Source organism: Ictidomys tridecemlineatus, chromosome 3 (assembly GCF_052094955.1).
Source record: "Ictidomys tridecemlineatus isolate mIctTri1 chromosome 3, mIctTri1.hap1, whole genome shotgun sequence".
Classification (NCBI taxonomy): domain Eukaryota; kingdom Metazoa; phylum Chordata; class Mammalia; order Rodentia; family Sciuridae; genus Ictidomys; species Ictidomys tridecemlineatus.
The window spans coordinates 41,721,284-41,746,145 of record NC_135479.1 but is presented as its reverse complement, the minus strand read 5'-3'; the positions used below and the strand labels follow the sequence as shown (position 1 = coordinate 41,746,145).

At 34.7% G+C, this 24,862-nt stretch overlaps 1 protein-coding gene across 3 annotated transcripts in view; it reads right to left on the bottom strand.

Annotated features, from left to right (window-relative positions):
• The window catches only part of Nlk (nemo like kinase), a 145,293-nt gene that overhangs the window by 33,032 nt on the left and 87,399 nt on the right, over nucleotides 1-24,862 (bottom strand). For all 3 annotated transcript variants that reach the window (XM_021728076.3, XM_021728075.3, XM_005327806.4), the window contains exon 3: nucleotides 18,595-18,650. In XM_021728076.3, the coding sequence (XP_021583751.1) occupies nucleotides 18,595-18,650 (56 nt within the window). The remainder of the gene's footprint in view (nucleotides 1-18,594; nucleotides 18,651-24,862) is intronic.

Sequence of the window (24,862 nt, the reverse complement as noted above, 5' to 3'; positions counted from 1 at the left end):
AATGAGAGTGAGGGCAAAATGTTCCTATCCTTGTCTCAATTTTCTACTGGGATGCTTCCCATATTAAATAAGATATTAACCCTCTTGTATATACTAAACATTTTTTTCCTCCTTGAAGAAATCTTAAACACAGGATAGAGACAGGAAAATACTTCTATTTGCACCATTAAGTCTCAATCAGAAGATCCACAATTTTTTCGTTGCATTGGTTCCAGAAATCTTAAGGGACAAAAAAGCAAGGGAACATTACACAGAAAACAGAACAAAACAAAACAAAAAGAATGGAAAAACTGGGCTGGGGATGTGGCTCAAGCGGTAGCGCGCTCGCCTGGCATGCATGTGGCCCAGGTTCAATCCTCAGCACCACATACCAACAAAGATGTTGTGTCCGCCGAGAACTAAAAAAAATAAAATATTAAAAATTCTCTCTCTCTCCTCTCTCACTCTCTCTAAAAAAAAAAAAAAAAGAAAGAAATCTTAAACTACAAGATAATAGTATTAGGAGGTGGAGCTTTTGGGAGGGATTACGTTATGAGGCATTAGTGCCCCTACAAAAGAGGTCCAAGGAGCTTGTTAGTCCCTTCCACTATTTTAGTGAAAAGACTATATGAACCAGAAAATGGGTCTTTAGCAGATAACCAAATCTACTAGTGTCTTAATTTTGGACTTACCAGCTTCCATAATTCTGAGAAACAAATTTCAGTTGTTTTATAAGCTACTCAGTTTATGGTGTTTTCTTACAGCAGCTCAAATGGACTAAGTCAGCTGTCAACTTGAGGTTTTATTCTTGGGGGAAAAAAAAGTCCTAAGGAAAGAGTAAGAAGCATTTATCTATATGAAATGTCAGCCATATCTGCTCAGTTTATTGACAATATTCTGCTCCTGCCAGCACTGAAAAGTTCTTCCATGGATATGAAGAGCAGGTTATATTCTATTCTGCCTCACATATCTACAAAACTGGCAGCCTAGTTGCAATGCCAGAATCTTTAGTGTTAGTAGTGACAGTTGGTATGCATGCAAGCATCAGAGAGAAAACATCCTAATTTTCAAGTCATCAGGTTGAATTCATAGTGCTGGCACTTGGAAAATCTTGCTTTGACTTACAAAAGAAGCAAATTGAAACAAAACCCAAATACAGACAACAATGACTACATTTTCAAAGAAAGGAGTAAAAGGAAAACTTTGACTGGAATAAGTACTGTTCTAACCAGATATTGGATAATAAATTACTTATTTTAGAAAAACAATTCCAGCATTTCACTTAGCACTATAAAACATATCAGGTTAGGATGCTGTTCATCCTATAGATCTTATAAATTTGAACTGACAAATTGGACTATTTTGTGACCAACAACAATTTCTTATGGTTCAACCTAATACAAAGCAAAAGTATTATCAGATATAAAAAAATTGAAAAGTAGTTGGGCGAAGTGGTGTACACCTGTAATCCCAGCTGCTCTAGATGCTGAGATAGGGGGATCGTGAGTTCAAAGCCAGCCTCAGCAACTGCAAGGTGCTAAGCAACTCAGTGAGACCTTGTCTTTAAATAAAATGTAAAAATAAGGCTGGGATGTGGCTCAGTGGTTGAGTGACCCTGAGTTCAATCTCCAGTACCCACCCTGCCCCCTGCCCCCCCCAAAAAAAAGAAAAATTGAAAAGGAAAGCTTTTGAAATCAATAAGGAGCATGATTTCAAATAGGCCAACTCCTCCAGATTAGGACCATATACACATGTGCATGATTTCTCACAAAATACAAACCAGCTGGTGTTTCCTCTGCTAAACACAAATTCATCATGTCATTGTCTTCAGGAACCATGAACTTGAAAAACATTTTATTTGACCTTCTATTAAAATATTTAAGAAAAAAGAGTGTTTATCTTTTTTTAAGTGCTACTTTCCTATCTCTGCTTCTTGAAAAGATGACAGGTTGGATTAAAAAAGAATAGGACTAGGTCAATAAAATCCTATTAAACCAGAAAAGCAAAAACACAGAGCTCTTGTCTATCTTTACCATTTTCTGTTTATCTTTGTTCAGAAATGCTTTCCTCTCCTCAACTCAAATGACCGAGCAATCTTAATACAGTTTTTTTTTTTAAATTGATTAAAATAGTCACTTCACAGACGGTAAGTTTTGTCCTGCATCAGTTTAGTAAAGTAAAATTTTTAGGGAAATAGACTATTCACTCCACGAGTGGAGCAGTTTTTTCTTCACAGAAAACAACCCAACTAGGCCAAAATAATCTTCTTCGGAAAACATAATTTCTGAATTTGAAAATTTAGCACTATATCTGCAAAAATTTAGAGGCATCACATACCATTTTATGATAAGGTTTTTGCTTTGCTGTAGCAGAAATCCTCTGAAGTCTCAATCCCCAGCATAATGTCTCCCAGATGTCTCAACTAGTTGCCATGCCAACTATAGCAGCTTAAATTAAATGAGGGCCTGAAAAGGCACCTGCATCACTTCAGGTCTGTTGCGCATTAAATAAAGCTCTCTTGACAGGGACTCAGAGGTGCCATTAACTTGAACAGCATCTATCTGATTATTGTTTCTGAGTAATTTAATGAGGGTCTCTCTACAAGAGTAAAAACAGGGTGCTCTTTTCCTCTCCTTGTCCTTCTAAATGGGATAGCCTCTCCAACAGCTGGTGTACCTACTGGGTCAATGACTTTGTTATGGTCTTTTAAGTTACCACTGGGTGAAGATAAACCATAGAACCAAAGTTAGGGCTTTAAGAAGAATATTAGCAGATTAGCCATTTCCCCTATTAAAACTCGTCATTAAAAATATGATCATTAAAAGCACACCATGCGAGGTATGCCAACCTCAAAGTGATTTGAACAGCTCTGTTATAAAATAAATTGCGGCTGATTGCAGCAATTAGTTAAGTAGCTCCATGAAATATGAATTTCAAAATGTACTGATTTGCTTCAGAAAAATGAATGATGCAAATGAACAATTACAAATATACTGGGGAGGAGACATGGCAGCTCAGGTGCTCAAGAGAAACAGTGTCTTTGCATTGCTTTAAAGAGTTAATTTTTAAACAATGTTAACATTTCAAGGCTTCTTCACTGCTTTCTCAAATATTAGTTACTGGAGAACATCACTTAAAAGAAGTACAAATTTATGCTAGAGAGGTTATGCTATTTACCCAAGGTCACATTCCCAGGCAGTTAAAGCCTAGCTCCTAGTCTGTGCTTTCTCAATCCTGCAAGCTGCTTCCCATTGGAACTTTTATTAGTCTACTATTCCCATCTCTTAACCAAATATCAAGGTGTGCTTTGAAATACAGAATAGCTGAATCCCATACTTTTAATTATGGGCTATGAGGAAAGAAAAAAGTATGTTAACCTTTTTTTGGAAGCTACTATATGACTCTTTAAAAGTCATCTCATTTAATCCTCATTTACCCTAATTTGTAACTATACCTATTTACAAATTGAACACACTGAGGCTGAAAGAGGTTAAGATGTTTGGCACAGCACGTGGATTCAAACCTAGGTTGGAATGATTCAGAAGTCTAACCCTTTATTTTTCCAGTAAAGGAATGTCAGGTTAACAGGCCCAATAATTAAAGATACCCCTTTTGCCAATGACATAGAAGAAATACAAAGACTAAAGAATTATAAGCAAGTTTTTCTAGTTCTCTCTTTGCTTCAGTCTCTTTTCACTTCCAGAGTATTCACTTCCTTCAAGTCTTATTCCTTTTACTCTTCTTTTGATTTTCCCTGCATCTATGAATTATTTATTGTTAAGCAGCTTCATATTTCCTATTATTATTTTTAAATAGATGAGAGAAACTTTAAAAATATGTGTGTATGTGAAAGGGACAAAGAATTTCAAAGCTTTTTTTTTTTTTTTTAAATGGGTAATTGATCCCAGGGACACTACCACTGAGCTATATCCCCAGCCCTTTATTTACCTAGGGACAGGATCTCCCTAAATTGCTGGCCTAAAACCTGTGATCTTCCTGCCTTGGCCTCCCAAGTTGCTTTGATTATATATATATGTACACCACTCCTGGCAAGGCTAATTTTTTTTTGTGTGTGGGTAATGTAGAAGGGCTGGGATAATGCTCCTTGATAAAAAAATAGAATTTTTCCCCCGCTTAGAGACTACTGGAAATATAGGATAGGCTGTGGATGAGAGGTAAAAGTTGAAAATATGTTTGGGAGACATTAGATATAGCAAGAAAGAAATAACCTCTATTTTCTATCAAATGAAATTTGTTTCAGGTAAAGCATTAATTTTGCTTTGGGTTATAATCTTATTTTTCTTTGTAAATGACTTTGTTTCTTATATTAACTTTTTTCATTTTTCCTTATTTAATTTAAAAATCTGGATATTAATATTATATAAGCACATTACATTAATAGACTGTAAGTTCAACCATAATGACATGACATTGTTTAAAATAATGCATGAGTGTCAAAAGCTGAGTTGTTAGTGAACAGTGCCCAATATAAATAGGACTGTACTGTCAGACTCCCAAGAAGATGGCATAGGAAGAAAATGTCTTCATGGAGGACAGAATTAGGGGAAGGAAAAAGCAAGAAATAAGGGGGCTTTTAAGGATCAAAGAAATGAAGTGGGAACATACTGATACAAGAAAGGCAGGAAAAAAAAAGCGTGTTTATAATTAAAGCCAGGTTTGTGTAATTTTTTTCCTGTTGCAAAAAACATTATGGGTAAGAAGACTAGGAAACTAATCTAAAGCCTGACAGCCAACTACACCTCAATGTTAAGCCTCCAGTGACCTCTTCCTCCAATTAAGACAATTCTAAACTATGATCAATATTTGTTTAACCTACCTCTATGGTGTTGTATCTATTTTAGGAAATAATTTAAGAATGCAGGATAATCAGCCTCATACCAGAAATCCTGACCATCTCTGCTGTCAAAGACAATTCTGCAGAAAAAGCTACACAATCACCACAGAAACAAAATGCTTGACATCAAATTCTGACCTTCAATTATGAGTAAGATGATTGAATACTTTCTGTTTTTAGGAAGTCATGATTACTCAAGCAGTCTCAGAGGCTTCAGGACTGATGCCAACAGCATCTTTGTTTAACCATCATCATTAGCATCAACAAATACTGACTGGGTACCAAGTGGGTGCAGAGAATAGGCTAACTCAATGACAAGACAGAGAAAAAAAGATAGATGAATGCAAGGCAACAGTCAAGGAGTTAGAAAAAGACTGTCATAGATCTATAAAAAATCAAGTAGAGAGAACAAAGGAAGCACAACTATTTTAATATACACGGACACAGAAGCTTGACTGGAAAAGAAAAAGGGCTGATATTTATTCAAAGTTTTGTATGTGTTAGCCATCAGCTTTACGTTTATTTTGCCTCATCTATTCTTAGTTATTCTAAGTAAGTCCTAGTATAATCTCCATTATACAAAGGAGCAGAGGTTTAGAAAGGTGAAGGAACTAATTGTAGGTATCTTAGTATGCAAAAGAGGTGGCACTAAATCCCATTTCTTGTTCTTAATATGCCCCTTCAAAAGAAAGAAAACCTCAAAAATCTAAAACTACAGAAAAAGATAAAACAAATAATTCTACTTCAAATGAGAGAAGACCTGGAAACTTTTTTTTTTTTAAATGAGGAGTTAAATGGATTTAGCAGTGGGAGGCAGTGTGGTGTAGGCTTTGGAATCAAAATAAAAAGGATTACAGTCATGACTCTATCATTTATTTGCTTGATGATATTAGGCTAGTTAACTTCTGAGTGTGTTTCTGCAGTTATAAAATAGGCATAATGAGCTGGGCACTGTGGCTCATGCCTGTAATCTCAGCAGCTTAGGAGGCTGAGGCAGGAGGATCGTGAGTTCAAAGCCAGCCTCAGCAACCAAGAGGCACTAAGCAACTCAGTGAGACCCTGTCTCTAAGTAAAATACAAAATAGGGCTGGGGATGTGATTCAGTGGTTGAGTGCCCCTGAGTTCAATCCCTGGTACATGAAAAGAAAAAAGTAATAAAACAAAAATAAAAATAAAAGAATAGGCACATGTTATTTACTACACAGGGTTACTGCCAGGCTTTAGATGTATGAATTTGGAATTACACAAAACTGCCTGGCACAAGGGGAACAGGGATTAGGTGGTAATTATCATCATTACTGTTAGAGGAAGGAGGAGGGGTATTGAGATCATTAAACATCAGTATTCCAGTTGCTATGCCCAAAGTCCCACATACAACAGACTCAGATTTTCCCTGAAATATCTCTATGAGGAAGAATATTATCTCTATTATCATTGAAAAAACTGTTGGAGTAGCAAATGTTTTCAAGGTCTAAACGCTAGTAAGGTGGAACAAATCAGGATCTGAACTCAGGGCTGCCTGAAATAGAAGTCCATGACCTTTGCTGAAATACCTGACTTTGCTTTTATTTTCCCAACATTCTTCCCCTGGAGTGGGGGAAGAAAAGAACATAAGTGATAAAAAAAAAAAAAAAAAAGACAATCACTCAAAAAAGCTCCTTTAAGCCAATGATGGAATTTCAAAAGGAAAGATCAGGCACTCTCAAAATGATATCACCACTGAAGGAAGAGGAAAATTCTATTTATTTATTAATACAGTCTTATTTGGTTTTTTTGGCACTGAAAAACACTGTCCATGACAGTCACATCCTTTCAGAGTTTACTCAAATGTGAACAAAAGCCCTTTCTTAGACCAAAAATGGTTTTCTACAGGAGATGTAATTTTGAAGGTGGACTGGAAACTCAAGGGAATAATTAAAAGTACTCCTCTCTGTGAGACCTTTTCGAAGCTCTACACAAGGGACTCCAGTTTTGGTAAAGAGCCTCTAGTAACTGAAGGGTTTCTCAGCAGCGATCAGATTAGTATCCTGTAACTGATTAACATCTACATATCCAAACATACAAACTAAGAACACACATAAAGAACCCAAAATGTGCAAATCATATATCTTTTGGAAATATGCCATTTGCCACTTCAACCTGATCCTATCTATTTTCTACCATTTGGTTCTCGTGTCACCTCTAAGTGATTTATCAATAAGAGGAAAAGACTGCCAATTAAACAGATTATTATTAAACCTATTGCCAATTGTGTCATTCAGTTTTCTTGATTAATATTTAACAATGACATGTGCAGAGCATGCAGAGAATAAAATAATATAATAAGTAGCACATGAATAAATTGGATTCTGGCTAAAATAACAATTTGCACTACTGTGTTATAGGTCTATTAAGTTTCCCGAGGTACTGCTCACAAATTGAGTTGATAGCAGGAGACTCGGCTGGTTGGTCAAGTGGCTAAAAGCCCCACTGATACTCTATATCCTCCAATTAAGGCAAGTCTGATATATTTAGTGGCTTCTGAAACCTCTAGGTCTCCACGAAACACACGCTCCTGGTGTCTAGCAACTTTAAAAAACTGAAATAAAGTCAGAACAGTGGGATATGACATAAAAGATCAAATAAATACTGTCCTGTGAGTTTCCTTAAACCCTCACACTTGAATTATGTATGTCAAGTGGCTAATAATCAGAAGGTTACCCAGAAGGTTAAGCAGGTTCAGGAGGATGATAATGGGGTTCTGAGGCTTTTCAGAAGTTCAAATTAGGTGTGGCTTTGTAGTTATTCAATATTATCCTCTAATAGTTGAGAGTCCTGACAGCATTTCATTCCCACCAGCTGGGAAGTTTCAAAGATATATTTATTTTTTAATAGGTGAAAAGATTAGAGTCAAGCTTTAGAATTTTTTTTTTTTTGGCTTCACCTGGAACACAGGTGTTTCAAAGAGCTGCTATGAATAAATCGCTCCAACTATAGCGATTCTTCCAAAGGAGATGGGGGGGGGGAAAAATCCAACTGCGTTGGAACTTTAAACAGTTTAAGAAAAAAAAAAAAACAACCATAGGATGGGTAAAAACTAAAGCTTAGCAATCTTTATGCAGTCAGGAAGGGGTTTCAAAAGAACTGAAAAAAGGGAGAGATGATGACTCCTACAAGGTATAGAGAAGAGGAGTGATTCTTGGAATCTCAGACTGAGGATTTTATACCATAAATTTCCAATTAATAAGAAAGATTTGGTAAAGGCAATGGAAAAAACAATAAGAAGGTATAATGTGGATGCAGTCTGGATAGAAGGTTTAGGGGTGATAGAGAGTTTATGTTAAATTTATGGTCTGGAATGAAGATTCATAAAAATTCCTATTTTCTTTAAGCTTCCCCAAGGATTTTACCTTCTCTATAAGATGCTTCCCTTACTATTATAGCATTTACTAAGTACTACTATATCTATTTACCCATCTTATTTTAATCCTCAAAGATAACTCTGAGGGAGACTTCACTGTTATTCTAACTTTACTTATGAGGAAATTGGGGCAGAGAGAGGTTAAGAAACGTGTCCGAGATCACAAAAGTAGTAAGAGGCAAAGCTAGGATTCAAATAGGCAGTCCAGTTCGAGATTCCATGGTCTTTGTCATTTCAATTGATTTTCTATTACCTCAAGCTAGCAGAATGCAGGCTGGATAGGCCCAGAATCAATCATAAGGATTTTGAAATAAACACAGGATGAAGGTCTTATTCCTATTGCATAATGTCACACAACTCAAGATTTCAAAACTAAGAGATGATGAGAATGTGGCAGACAGGAAGAAGAAAAGTGCTAATTTTAGAGACTGCTATTAATTATGCTCCAATACCAAAAACACCTATTGGAGAAGGTACTAAGGCTTTGTAGGGAGAAGTAAAGGAGACATGTGATTGGTCAGTTTCTTAATTAAGAATACTCTGGGACTATGAGAGGATCCTCAATTTTCCACATTCTTATGTTCAGGCCTGCCAACCTAGCCTATAACTTAAAATTTTCCCACCTTCCAGATAAAAGATAAAGAATAAAACTGATTTGTTGCATCACTTTTATTAGAGAATAAATAAGAAATGGGGGAGTGCCAGATTTGGTGGCACCCACCCATAATCCCAGCTTCTTGGGAGGCCAAGGCAGGAGGATTGATCACAAGTTCAAGGCCAGCTTCAGCAACCTAGTGAGACCCTGTCTCAAAATAAAAATATTTCTTTAAAATGGGGATGGGGATGTAACTCAGTGGTAGGACATTCCTGGGTTCAATCTCTAGTAAGCCCCTACCCAAAAAGATAGAACTGGGGGAAGCTATAAACTATTAAAAAATAAATATTTACTATTGATTGATAAGGTACTACACAAGTATGTAATAATGAAGCACTGCTAAGTGAATACTTTAATAACAGAGAGCTAACCATTTTGGGCAGCTCAAGTAGTATACATGTATGATACTATACCGAAACAAAACAAAACAAAACAAAACAAAACTATCAGGTTTAAATACTCTTACCATCTAGTTAACTGAATTGAAGAACTCATTTAATGTTCTATGTGCAATGAACCACTGATGTTGTATGAAAAACTATTAATGCTGCATTAAAAGCTTTCAGGTAACAAAATAAGGGCATTTAACTGATTTAGCTGGGTTAGGAAAATAAAATGGAGAACCTGATATATCAAATTATTTCCTACAGAATGAATATGAATGGAAAGCTTTCAGAACTCAATTTTAATCCCTAAACACTCTTTACTGAATAATGGAAACTGATTATTCTTTTTCTATTTCATATTGGACAGAAACCAACACTGAGCCAGATTATAAAAAATAAATCTTACAATATTAAATATTTATCAAGTAGGTCCCCACATTAGTCAACAGTCCTACAATCATTTTTTTCATTTTATTTTTTAAATGATCTTCATTTTAATGTGCTATATATTGGAACAAGTATGTGGGTTGTGTGACTTTTCCAAAGAACACAGTAAATTCTTAGTTATCTGCATACTATGGTTTATTAAAGCCATAAGCCAGAGTTAAAACATGCTTAAGCCCACTTTAAACATGAATTTGGAAATCCTACCACTACTGGTTGAAAGAAGAAAATTCCACAACTGTAAATATGTGAGATTTAATAAAATCTCTTTCCTCACATATTTTTCCTTCCAAATCAGGTCTTACAGAGAAGGAAATTTCAACCTAGAGCTCAGATATCAAATTGGCTAGTCTGAAATAAAGTTGAAGGCATTAAATAGTATGCAAAAGGAGAATCTGGTTTGTGGATATTGTTGATTTCAAACCATGCTTTGCACATGAAAGAAAAACAACAATGTGTCAGAGAGAACTGTATTCTCTTGTAACAAATGGTCAGCCCTAAATCTCATCATCTTCTTTCCAACAAAAAGCATGGGTGCCTTTACAACTAGAAAAAAATTGGTGTGTGCTTCAATTAGAATCACTGACCTTTTCTGAAGCATGCCTGTGCCTCTCTATATAAATCAATGGAATAAAAGGTCATTTTGTTAAAATGTTTGAATACGATAATCTCTTTCACAGGAAAAGGTAAAGCCCCCTCCTTTTTTAAAGCAACTCATTTATTGGATATAATGTGTCAAAAATTAAAACTACCTCAACTGCAATTTAAAACTGACTTAAAAATCAATTACTATAAAAAACAACAACAAAACAACATAAACAAGAAAAACAACTGGAAAGCTATCAACATAGTCTGTTATAACCCAAAAGGTTGTCAGATGAATCTTTGTTACTAAGATCATAACCAAGTAGGTATAAAACAAAAAAAGCATTCTAGAGAAAATTATGTTATTTCAAATTTCAGTTCTTCTCTTCACCAAGTACACTGGAGAAGGAAAAGCAAGCTTGGTGTCTGTCAAATGTGGATGGTACAGTCTGGTGATTTCTAATTTACCACCCTGAGAACCCTCAAAAACAAACACACAGACATACAAATCCAAAAATCATTAGTCAAGGAATAAGAAGCCAAAATGACTATTCTAGTTATTTTTTGAATATAAAATTTGTTTTGAAAGATTTTTACCTATATTAGGAACATTTTATTGCTCCATTAGTTTTCATTCAGGAAGAGAAAAGGCAAATTCTTCAATTATCTCTTAACCCACTCAGAGAGTAAAGGATACACATATCAGTCATATAAATTGTAATACAATGAATATTTATACCTTATTCAAAAAGGCAATGAGACCTCAAATCAAACCCATCAGTCCTTAGCAGGTCTGAAGAAACTCACTTCTACTAATTTAGTTCCAAATATCATTCTGCTCAATAGAATGACAGCATTTCTTCCAGTCTGATCTATTGTAAAATGGCATAAATGAAGTCATTAAAACCCAAGAGCAGGGGCTGGGGTTGTGGCTCAGCGGTAGAACACTCGCCTAGTGCGTGTGAGGTCCTGGGTATCCTCAGCACCACATAAAAAGTAAATAAATAAAACAAAGATATTGTGTACAAGCAAAAGAAATAAATATTAAAGCAAAGCAAAACAAAACAAAAAAACACAAGAGCAAACTGCTATACATGGTGTGAAGAAGCACAACAGGATTCTGAAGGAAGAGCAGGTCTCTCTCTCAACACAGCACTCTATACAGGTGCTTCCTTTCCACTCAGTTCAATTCATTTTTGGTTAGAGATTTTGAGATAAAGTTGTTATACAATTCTGAAGAGCAGAGAGAATTAAAAACATAGAGAACAAAAAAAAAATCTGTAAGAATGAATCCAGGAGAGGTATATCAAAGAAGTTTACTTTGTACTTTTTATGGTAATTGGGAAGAGAGGAAATAAAATAATAATCCATTTAACAGGATCTGCCTTCTCTGTCTAGAAATATGTTCTGATGTAGTAACTTATCCATTTGTTCATGGTACATACTTTCTTAAAATTTACAGAATGAATATTCTATCATGCATTTAGATCTGTCATTTATTAGCACTGCTTCACATTGACATTTAGTTAGTACAGATATGCAAAAAGGTTTAATGGACCTTTGAACAGAAATCAGACCTGGCTTAAAATTTTGTGGAAAAATAAGAATGTCATTGAAAATATTAAAAATGTACTTACCCTACTAATATGTAATTGCTCTTGAATGGATTGATAAAGAAAGGACTACTGAAAGTAGTTTATTCTATGAAAATTGTTAAATTGCAGATAAGTCTTTCAAGTTCCTTTTTGGGGAGGACAGAAGGAGAGCAGGGCAGTTTCTGTAAAGTTTTGAAATTTAAGGTTTAAAACAAACATTGGATATCTTAAAAACCACCCAGGAAGATGCCAAGCATCATCTTTTTCTCCTTTACAACCGTCTGTGCAGAATAGTCACTGTCTCTTGGCACCCTCAAATCAGGTCCTTGTTACAGTGTGTTTGGGTTTTATTTTTTTAAATTGTGGTAATATGCACACAAGTTTAGTATTTTAATCATTTTTAAGTGGACAATTCAGTGGCACTAAATATATTCACAATATTGTACAACCATCACTACTACTCAAACAGAAAATTCCAAACAGAAAATCCTTGTTAACTTTTCAAGTACCTTTCTGATTCTTTCATTCTTCATGACAAAAATATGGGGTCCATCTTTCATTGGGCCCCCAATGCCTACTGAATAAAGACCAATTTCCTTAGCTCAATATTCAAGGCCCTCTATGAGTCGGCCCTAACCTAGCTTAATGTTTCCTCATTTGTACATGGTATTCTCTAGGCAACAGGATGACTGACCACTCCCTAAAGTTGTTTATAATGACTTCATCAGAATATCCATCCTTTTCCAATAGCCTCTTTGTGTGTGTGTGTGTGTGTGTGTGTGTGTGTGTGTGTGTGTGTGGTGGGGAGAGAGGGTACCAGGGATTGAACTCAGGAGCACTTGACCACTAAGCCATATCCCTAGACCTATTTGTATTTTATTTAGAGACAGGATCTCACTTAGTTGCTTAATGCCTTAGGTTTTTTGCTGAGGCTGGCTCTGATCTCTCGATCCTCCTGCTTCAGCCTCATGAGCTGCTGGGATTACAGGCATGTGCCACCATGCCCAGCTCTTTATTGTTTTTTTTCTGTCTGCAGTAACTTCTTCTTTAAAGTCTGATGCCACATGACTATATTCTTTGGGTATACTCTACCATATATCGTAGTTATTTCTTTACATTGAATCTCTCCCTCATTAGACTGTATTCTCCTTGTGGGAAAGCATTAAGAGGCAGCAGAACATAGTGAATAAAAACCAGAAAACCCTTTTGTTCTGGGAACACAGTTGATGCTTATTTTTATGGAATAAATGAATGGAAATCCTTACAATATGTGAATCTTTCAAACTGTTAGGATGTAAATTTCTAGTCTTTGCTGTTATTACTACTGTACAAAGAGTACACTTATTTATGCATTTCTTTTTCCTTTTTTTTGGTAAATATTTGTTTAATTGTAGATGAACACACAGTATCTTTATTTTTATGTGGTGCTGAGGATTGAACCCAGTGCCTCACACATGTGAGGCAAGCACTTTACCACTGAGCTACACAGCCTCAGCCCTGCACAGATGCATTTCATTTGCTTGATTTAGTTCTTCACTGACTCCTAAGATTCCCTGAAAGTTAAGAACTCTTTCAAAGCATTAGAAACTCTAACTGACCCAAACTGTCAGGTAGGTTCCTTGCTATCCTTGAAAAAAGAGACAGACTGCACTACTCAAACCTATCATCCAAACAAGGATACTTTTGAGAGTCAAAGAAGTAACTTATTAATGATTATACTAGGACATCAGGTAAAATCCAGGATTGTCCCTACAAACAAAGATGTATGGTTATCCCATTGGATTTCTCACTGCCACTGGATTTAGGATGAAATTGCTTCAACAGAAGACATGTACCACCCATATTCTTCTTCATAAAATGCTAAAATTATGTCTCAAGCTAAAAATACATGTTCCCCCTAAACAAGCCAAAATTTTATTTCAAATCCAATAAGCATCTGGGACTTTCTGGGAAGGGGTCTGTTTATGTACACTGTGCAAAGTCCAGAATCCTGACTGAAGCAAAATAAATACCTATTTCCAATCAAACAATAAGAATTGGCTTCTCTAGGATTAAATTTCAGTAGGTTCAAAGTAATTTAGGGCCAAACTGTTTTAGTACAGATTTCCTACTCAAAGTACAAAATGAAAACTGTAATCCTTTAAAAGTTAACACATCAGGGCTGGGAATGTAGTTCAGTTGGCACAGTGCTTGCTTCCCACATACAAGACCCTGAGTTTAATCCCCAGCACCCCCCAAAAAAGTTAACACATCAGCTCAGAAAATTACATAATCTTGGGGCTGGGGATGTGGCTCAAGCAGTAATGTGCTCGCCTGGCCTGCGTGGGGCGCTGGGTTCGATCCTCAGCACTACATAAAATAAAATAAAGATGTTGTATTCACCGAAAACTGAAAAATAAATATTAAAAAATTCTCTCTCTCTCTTCTCTTTGTCTCTCTCTCTCTCTCAAAAAAAAAGAGAAATTCACAATCTTTAAGATTACTACAGAATATTGGGTTGACTTAAAAGATTAAAAACTCTGAAAACAGAAAGCTAGAAGATACAGAAGTTATGGCAGAACTTATTACTCCTTCCAAATACCTGATTTATGCTTACAGGTGTTGCATGTTGTACATACATTCATAAAGTCATAATTTAGACATTGTCTTACATTTTTTGCTTAAAGGAATTATCTAAAGATATAAAACCCAAGCTAAATTTCTGGTAGGCACTAATATAATCATAATTGTTATAGTTTTAGACTCTTTTGAGAAATCTGATTAGCTTGTAAAACTATATGATGATAGTCTTTTAAAAAATTTTATATATATAGTTGTTGATGGACCTTTTTTTGATTCATTTATTTATATGTGAAGCTGAGAATCAAACCCAGTGCCTCACACATGCTAGGCAAGCACTCTACCCATGAGCCACAACCCCAGCTTGATGATACTTTTATTGTTATTGTACTCTTGATTCCATCACAAGAATTCAAATTTTCTAAGAATGACAGCTAGATTTTAACTAGTAAAATTTCAACTAGATTTTAAGACATATGGTTGAAAATATTTATATATTAAAACTGAATATACAATATAACATCACAATTTTTCTAACTTGAAAAGCATAATAATATGATACCATATGTACATTGGAAAATTATTTCTTTCTCCTCACAATTCAAGAAATTACATAATTTTTTAGTATTATGTATTTCAAGCTAAGTCATTCCTTCCTAGAAAATCTTTATAATCCTGTGGCAGTTACAGGTATAATTCCTTTTTATGTTAAAAGGAACTAGTTTTTCCAAATGACACCTCTGCTGGAAAACACTTACCTTTTTTTCTGTGCATGAGTCTATGTATAGCCAAAAATCTCAGACAACTGAGATTCAGGTTTGAAAAATTTTTCCAGCAATAGCCATTACTCTGCTGTGAAAGTAATGTGTCAATTTAAAATCTGAAGCTAAATAATTAAGTGATATCAGACAAAATGAAGAAGCAAAACATTTAAGTAAATGATGTATTAGAGGACTCTATGAGTGTTTTATGACAAAGGCTTACTTGAACATTGACAAACAATTCTGGGGAGAGGAAATTTCATACACACATTCTGCTTACTAATAAAATGAGATAAAATTAACTACCAAGAGCTACTAAACCACTTACATGCCACTCATTGTTTTAAATCCTAACTACACTAACTTTTTTTTCTGTTTTCTAAGTATTTGAAATAATATTGAATCAAGGCTCTCCCAAATCCAATTAAATTGTAGTCAATAAGTGACCAAGAACTCCTACCCTACAGAAATACAGAATTTTTAATTTAAATGATAAACCCTAAGTACACCATATTAATGCTTGAAATAAACAATTTGTGGCCAGGTACAGTGATGCATTCTATAATCCTCAGGAGACTGAAGCAGGAGAATTGCAAGTTCAACGCCAGCCTCAGCAACTTAGCAAGGCCCTCTTTCAAAATGTGAAAAAATAAAAAGGAACAGGATGTACTTCAGAGGTAAAGCACCACTGAGTTTAATTCCCAGCACCAAAACCACATAAACAAAAAAAATTAATGCTTGAACTATAACCTAAAACAAAATGAATATAATAAATTAGATATGTGTTCAGTTAAGAGAACCTAAATATATTTGGCATTTATTTAATATACCCATTTTCACCAATTATCTTAAAATGAAAGCACTCCCTCCTCTCCCCACAGATGTCCCATGTACAGTAAGAATTAACTCAACAGACCTAATTGCACAAACCCTGTGCATTCCAAGACTTCAGGATTGAAGGAAATAACCTTAGAATCAGTTGAATATCTGTCTGATAGTGATGTCTTTGTATATATAGGGCTTTAGCCATGACAGATTATGCTTATGATATGATTTACGGTAAATAAATGTGTGCCTGGGGCCTCTGGCTATACCATATTTGATCTCTAGGGGCAGAAAGGGAAGGAGGGCTAGGGACTGAGCAGCTCCACACCTATGAAACTGACTCATAACACAGTACCTGGGCACCAAGGCTCAGGTGAGCTTCCCTGGTTGGTAACAACTTGCCCATGTCATCAATATGATTGCTGGGAGAACTAAGCTTTGCCTACACCAATCTACTGGGATAGGTCAATTGGACCTCACATCAGGCCCTACAAACCTTTTTCTTTGCTGATTTTAATCTTTTTTGCTGTAATAAACTGTAACCATGAGAAAAACAGCTTTTCTGGGTCCTTTGAATCCTTCTAGTGAATCATAAAACCTGAGGGTGGTCTTGGGAACCCCTAATACAAGCTATAATACAATAAAATTCATATATAACAAAGGGAATTTCTTCAATTTCAAAGTTTGGTTTCAGCAACTTCATTCCCAAAGTATACAGTAACAATAACAACACACTGACAGGAATACTTTGCAGTATGTGGATTTCTTTCCCATAAACTTTGGGTTAAAGAAGGCAGTCCTAGCCAAATGCTGCCCACTCTACCAGGACCTTCCCTTCCTTCAATGAGGACCCAGATAATCTTCATGAAATCTATGAAATGGAAATAATTAATGCCCTCCCCTTAGCTGGCACTGCTAACCCACAGGTGAGGAGAAAAAAAATTTTCTTGGTTCTTCTAACCTTAGGTTAATTTTGTATACTTTTTTTTTTTTTTTTTTAAGGGTGTGTCAGAACTACCTGGTCTGGCCCAAAGTTATTACGTACACAAAGACACTCTTTTGGGACAGTAGTTGGTCAAGGGAACAATTCTTTCCTTAGAATTTGCAGGGGCTCCCTAAGTCCACTGAGTTTTATTGCCCCCAAGGATTAATTCCATAAAATAAAGCATTCATGAATCAAAATATCACCAAGGACTATAGCATTCAAAAGTTTTGATTTATCAGGGCTGGAGATGTAGCTCAGTGGTAGAGCTTGCCTAGCATGCATGAGCCCCCAGATTCAGTCCTCATTATTGCAAAAAAAAAAAAAAAAAAGTTTTGGTTTATTAGTCCATACATCCCAGCAGTGCAGTGTGGATCAGTGACAATTTTATCACCTTATACGGTTTCTAATTCCCTAGCCAGCTTAGCTGTTCTTTTTCCCCTTGAAGAACTCCTAAAATTATAAAAGATAATTATCTAGTATGGAATTACTTACTACAGGTATAAGAATGAGATTTTCATTTATTTCATTGCTGAATCAGCAAAAGAATCTCTTATATGGGTTTCCATTCTGAGTAACAGTTTTAATTAAAGTATTAATAAAAAATAAACTGCACTATCATGAGCCCACCAAATTCAGTGATTTAGGATTACCTGTCTTTAACATGAAAACTTTATCAGGCTAAATGCCAAATGGAAATTGGTGACACTGGCGAAACTGTGTCTCAATTTTTTTTTTTTAATGTACATTCTCAGGAGCTACTATCATACATTATGTTATAGATCATTATTATTCACAATATACAACACTATTTTTAGACATTAACAGTAGAAATAGGAAAAAAAATCCTTTTTTTCCTGAGTGAATCATATATATAGGGGTTAAAACAAGGTCATATAGTCGAAGACTCCCTAGAAATGATCCTTGATTCCAACATTTCCTAGCTCTGTGATCTTCTACCTTTTGTGCCTCAATTTCTTCTATAAAATGGAAATAAATACAATAGTTTCCCAAGGGGGTGGTTACAGGTATTAAATAAACTCATGTGTGAAGAACTAAAAACTGTGGCTGGCATTTAATAAAAACTATACAAGCAACTGATATTGCCATTATCATCACCACAACTACTACCAAGACCATTATTCCATGGAATACAGGGCATTTAACTTACTAGTACTTTAATTTTCACCTTACCCCAAGTATTATAGTCTTAACTGACAGGCAGCTGCTGTATATGGCAAAATGACTTTACTGGGTTCTATTACAACATGGCCACCTCACTGATTTCATCTGTAAAATAAGATAATAATAATCTATTTCATAATGCTATGCAGGGATTAAATAAAACACCTGTTCAGATGCCCTATTCTGTGGTATCACTACATAGGACATGTTAATTAATAATACTAAGCTCCACCAGATACTTGTGATTTCAAAATTACCTGGTTCCAGGTTTTCAACCACTTCTGTAAGGATGAGATTTAATATAATTCAAGGCATAAACCCCAGCTGTTAGAACAACAAATTAAAAAATTGTCCCCTTCTTTCACATTCCCTGGTTAGGATACATTTCTTCAAAATAGTCAATGTGTGGAGGTTGGAGTATGTCAAGGGCAGAGAGTACCTAAGAAAAGGAGAAAAAAAGTCAAATTTAGAGAACTAAGAAGGAAACAAAAGTCATCATAAATGCAAGTAAATATTATCAACACACTTACGATTTAAGGCTTAGTTATAATTACCCACTGATATTAACTAAATTTGTCTTTTAAGAAACATAGTCCTAAATATTAAGATGGGTTTACAAACTTACTACTTAAAAAAGACAATTCTAGCTAAATCAAAATGAGAGAAGCAACTGTGTTTTACAACCTGCCACCAAAATCCCTGTCTAGAGGAGAGTGTTGGAAAGAAATGTCCCATTTTTTCACAATCAATATTGCTCTAAGAGGATAAGGAGTTATATCTACCATTCATTCCTTTACTTCTCTGTTCTACAAATGTTTACTATACACATTGTACCTGACAGGCACTACGGTAAGCTCTGGGTTATACAGATGAACAAAACAGATTACCATCTCTGCTTTCATGGTTAGAGGAGAAGTAAACATGAAACAAATAAACAGTTACACAAATATATAACTACGACATCTTTTTTAATGAATTTATCTTTTATTATAAAGGGAAATTTAATATTTTATTATGAGGGGTGGAGAGAAAAAGCTTGCTTGAAATAACACTATTTTAAGATTTGAAGGTTGGGTAGGAGTTGGTCACACAAAGCAGGCAAAGTGAAGACACTGAGGCAGCCGTTAGGAACAGAAGAAGCCAGTGCTCATGGAATACAGTAGATAGGAGGAATATAGACTGGTATAAAGCAGAAGAGGAAGGAAGGAAATATATCACGCAAAATCTCTTTAAGTCACATGAAGTGTTATGGGTTTTATTCTAAGCACAAGAAAAGTTACCAGAGTGGGGGAAAAAAGACTTTTAAACTTTTAAAATTCAAGTCCTTTATAAAAGCAACATACTACCCAAGGTAACATAACAAATAGGTCTATTTCCCCTTCCAGCTGTCTAGCTAGTCTTTTTAAGTTTATGTTGCTACAAGAAATATCAGGGTCATAGACGTGGAAGACATTGACAGGAAATAAACTGTGTGATACAAGTTCCAATTTTGTAATCTTTACCTTAGTATTTAAAATTTAATTTTAAGGAATTTTTTTAAAACTGTGGAGAATATCAAATATATATAAAGCCAGAAGAATAATATGAAGAATTCTCATGTACTCAATACCTAGCCTAAGTTACCCACATGGTCATTTTTATTTCATCTATAACCTCTACTCCCTCTATATAATTTTCAAACATATACCAGACTTTCTTTCAGTCATACATCAGTTAAGTATCGCTAAAAGATAAAAACTTCAAAAAATGAAATTATTGAATCTAACGATTTGATATTTTAAATTTTTATTTATTCACTTTTTCAGGGCTGAGGATTGAACACAGGGCCTCAAACATGACATTTTTGAATATCATCAAACATCTAGTACTCAAATGTTCAATTTTCTTATTTAAATAAAAAGTCAGTCTAAATCAGAAGCTAAATAAGATTATGATTGATTGATGCCTTTTTAAGTTCTAACCTAAAAGTTTCTCTACTATCTCTTTTTCATGCTTTTTGCAATTTACTTGTGTAAGAAAACTTGTTCAATTTTAACATTATTCTTTTTTCCCAGCCAATTATTTCTCACTGTAAAATTTATTTTATTAAACTAAAACCTCCTTTAGTGAAAAAGCCTTCACTTACTTTAAAACCAGTTAAATGTAGAGGTTTTTAAATAGCTTAGATGTTTTTAGAAGAAATATCTATGATCTTTTTAAAATTAAAATGTTATACTTAGAAATTTAATATATACAGAAAACAACAATTTTCTTAATTTTTTGATGAACTTTATCCTTTTCCATTTCTTTTTCAATGAAAAATAAACTTTCATTTGAAAGGTAAATTATTTCACTTCTATATTTTCTAAAGTCTGTAATGGACCAATGTCACAAATCCACACAAATTTCCTTCTCATTATGTGACAGAAAAAATTTTAACAGGAAAATTTAAAGCTTGAGGAAGGCAGCTAGAAATTAGTGTTTTACTTGACATCTTTCAGACTCTGAACTTTGTATCTGAACAACATACATCCTGTCTTGGGGGAAAACAGAACACAATGAGTGACAGCGTCCATTAGACAAAGCTATTTTACACTTCAAATCTATCTGCTATAATTAGAGGTTATCTAGAGGAAAGTGACAACCATACATTTTAAACCTTGGGAGAGAAGAATGAGTCTTACTCCATATTTGATGAGGCTTTTTGTAGAAAAGCCATTCAAAACAGGGGAGACATTTGCACTACAGCATTCGTCTATGATCATTAGCTTCAAAAGTATCATATTTTAAACTCTTGTCTGGAATTTTTTATATGCTTGTTGTTTTATGCTTATTCTTTCTATCTAAAATGTTTGTCAGAGGATGATGGCATTCCACGGTGTTTAGTGGCAAAAACATACTTAGACCAGTAGACATAATCCAGGAATCTCAGAAGGGATGTAAATGAGTAAATGAGAAGGCATAGAAGAGTTTTAAATTCCAAACTTCATGCCTGACTCTCCACTTAAATAGCTGAAGTTTCTCTATAAACCCTCTATTATTTGGGGGAATGAATTATATGGGGCAATAGTCTTATGATGTAAATAGGAAAACTCTTGTAAAGACTTGGGCTTATAAAGAATCAGAGTACTCCAAATTACCAACTCTTCAAAGGATCTCAAATACAAAGAGAGTAAACAGACTTAGCTAATTAAAAAGTAAATAACTGGGCTGGGGTTGTGGCTCAGCGGTAGAGCACTCGCCTAGCATGCATGAGGCACTAGGTTCAATCCTCAGCACCACATAAAGTAAAATAAAGACACTGTGTCCATCTATAACTTAAAAAAAAAAGTAAATAATTGCTATCACCAAATAGTGTCTTGCACACTTCTCAACTCTTCAAAGAACTGAACAAAACTTCATTATGTTAGGTGCTCTTTGGGATTTTAACCCCCATGATGTTAGAAGAGTCACTATAAAGTTGTTAAATGATGAGCAAAAGCTTAGTTTCAATCATCCTTTACCAATAAAACAATTAATTGCTATGCATAACCACAGTCCTAAATATAAAGAAATGTAACTGTTCATTCATAGAACAAACACTAAATTTCTACTCTGTCAAGGACTCAAAGACAAGAATAAGATACTTATAAAGAAGTTGGTAGAGCCTGCATTTAGGAGAGAACAACCCCTTTTCTTTTATCTGACCCCAAGAGATAATAAGTTCTTTAAGGTGGAGATTATGTTATTACTGCTATATTTTATAGAATTGTAATAGTAAGGTAGACAAATTCTAAGATTATAATTTGATGAAATTTTACACACACACACACACACACACACACAAAATTATTTTAAACACCACCCAGATCAAGAAATTCAAGACCCTTAAAAAGCCCATTTGCTTTTTTTTTTTTTTAGTTAAAAACTATCCTTGTATTACTTCTAACTTCTGTCACTATAGATTCATTCTGCTTGTTCTTGAACTTTCCACAAATTACAAAATAGAGAAATGCAAGTGATATTTATCCATGTTGCTTTGTGGGCCAGGGGTTCATCCTTTTTACTCATATGTATTATGCCACTCTAGGATGGAATATACCACAATGTACTAATCCAGAGTACTGCTGGCAGACATTTGCATTGTTTCCAATGTCTAGCTATTATTAATAAAGCTGCTACAAGCATGATTGTACATGTCTTTTGATGGATGTATGTATTCATTTCTCAAGTGTTTAACAAGGGATACAATTGTTGAGTCATTGGGTATGTGTACCTTTAGTATTAGTGGAAATTGACAGTTTTTCTAAGATGTTTTACAAAGTTATATATTCACTAGCAATGGATGAGCATTTCAGTTGTTCTATAACCTTGGTTGGTATTGTCAGTCTTTTAAATTTCAGCCATTCTGATGGGCATATAGTGGCATTTTATTAATTTATATTTCTCTGATGACTGGATAATTTTCATATTATTCTCTTTTATGAAATACTGATGGGCAAAATGTATTGATTTACAGAAATTATATGATGTTTGATGTCTACATAAAGAATTTGCAGTCTGAAAAAAATGCCAAGCACAGCATTTATTTCTATTGTCTTCCTCAAACACTAAATATTTATTTATTGTGTGTGTGTATGTGGTACTGAGGCTAGAACCCAGGGCCTCATGCAAGCTAGGCAAGTATTCTACCATTACTATATATCTAGTCCCATTTTCTTAACTTTTTAAAAAAAAATACTAGGGACTAAACAGAATCAAGCACACACTAGGCAAGCACTCTACCACTAAAATGTACACCCACCTTCCCTTTTTTTTATACAAATATTTCTTTTTTGACATAGTGTCTTGCTAAGTTACCCAGGCTAGCCTCAAACTTTCAATCTTCCTGCCTTAGCCTTCCAAGTAGCTAGGATTACAGGCATGTATCATAGTGCCAGGTTCCCAATTCTTTTAATTTTTTTGACGAACTTTATCTCTTTATTAATGGTGTCAAATTTAATAATCTTTTAAAAATTGTTTAATGCTTTATTCAGTTAAGAAATTTTAGCTTGTCTCAAAGTCATAAAGATATTTTCCTATGTTTTATTCTAGAAGCTTTATTATTTTATCTCTCACATTTAAGTCTATGGCCCATTTTGAATTTATGCATATGATGTGAAGCAGGGGGTAAGGTTTGTTTTTTTAAAAATACAGGTATCTGACTCAGAGCTACTTACTGAAATGGCCATCATTCCTCACTTGGATTGCAGGGGCATCTCTACTATAAATCAAGTGAAAATGTATGTATATGAATATACAGACTTCCTGTTTTGTTCCATTAATCTGTCTATCCCTCCACTGTTTACTACCTGAGGCTTAATACCTGTAAAAACAGTCTCAATATCTAGTAGTATGAATTTCTAATTTTATTCAACTTCTTTGAGATTATCTGGGCTATTTTAGATCTTTTTCAGTATCATACATTGTAGAATAGTCAATTTCAACACAGATTTAAATGTAAAACCACGTTCATATTTTAACTGAAATTATATTCAATATACAGTTCAACTTGGGGAAAACAGGCATATCAACCATACTGAGTCTTTTAATCCATAAACATGTAATACTGTATATTATTTTAAATACCTCAGTGATTTGTCCAGTACCACCAACTTTGTCTAGCAAACAAAACCAAATTCACTGAAAAGTAATGTTACCTCTACAGCATCCTCTGCTTTTTCACTCTTTGGCAGAGGAACAGTTAGTATTACCAACTATTGGTACTTTTAGCAGTTAGTATTACCAATGTATTACTAACATCTTACTATTACTAAGGTTTCTGTTTCTTTTCTCTCTTTTCTTTTTGGTACTGGGGACTGAACCCCAAAGTTTTTACCACTTAGCTACAGCCCCAGTTCTTTCTTATTTTTTGAGATAGGGTCTCTTGCTAAATGGCTGAGACTGGCCTCAAACTTGCAATCCTCCTGTGTTAGCCTCCCTAGTTGCTGGGTTTACAGTGTGCGCCTAACTCTAATATTTCTTTTGTTTTCTGTCATTTTCACTCACTCACTCTTCAAAGACTAACCATCCACTGTATGCTTAGTGCTACTGCTGCAAGATGAGAAAAGGTGCAAGACTTGTATGTATGATGATGGGGCCTTTGGCAGGAGTCAGTGGACCCTAAGGGGGCTCTAAATGGCTTTAAAGGACAACTGAAAGTCTAAAAGGACATAAAAATAGTGTGTATGTGCATTTAAAAAAAAAAAGAGTTCATAGCTTTCAGCAGATTCTCAAAGGAGTACAAGTTTTTTAAAATATATATATTTTTTAGTTGACAGATCTTTTATTTTATTTATTTATATGTGGCGGTGAGAATCAAACCCAGTGCCTCACACATGCCAGGCAAATGCACTACTGCTGAGCCCCAGCCCTAGCCCAGAAGTACAAGATTTTTAAAAACTCAATCATTACTTTCCATGCTGATCATATGACAGCTATGCACTTATTTGCATGTGCATACGCCCTAGGGCATAGATGGGTCATAGAAGGAGGATTCTGCCAGGAATAATAATAATAATATCTCAGATTCTGACTGGACACTAGTGATAAACTTAAACGACATCAATCTTTAAATCTGTTTCTGTTTCCCTAAATTACTGAAACCAAGATGAACCTACCCTTTAAGATGGTGAAGCAGCTACTCAGATATAT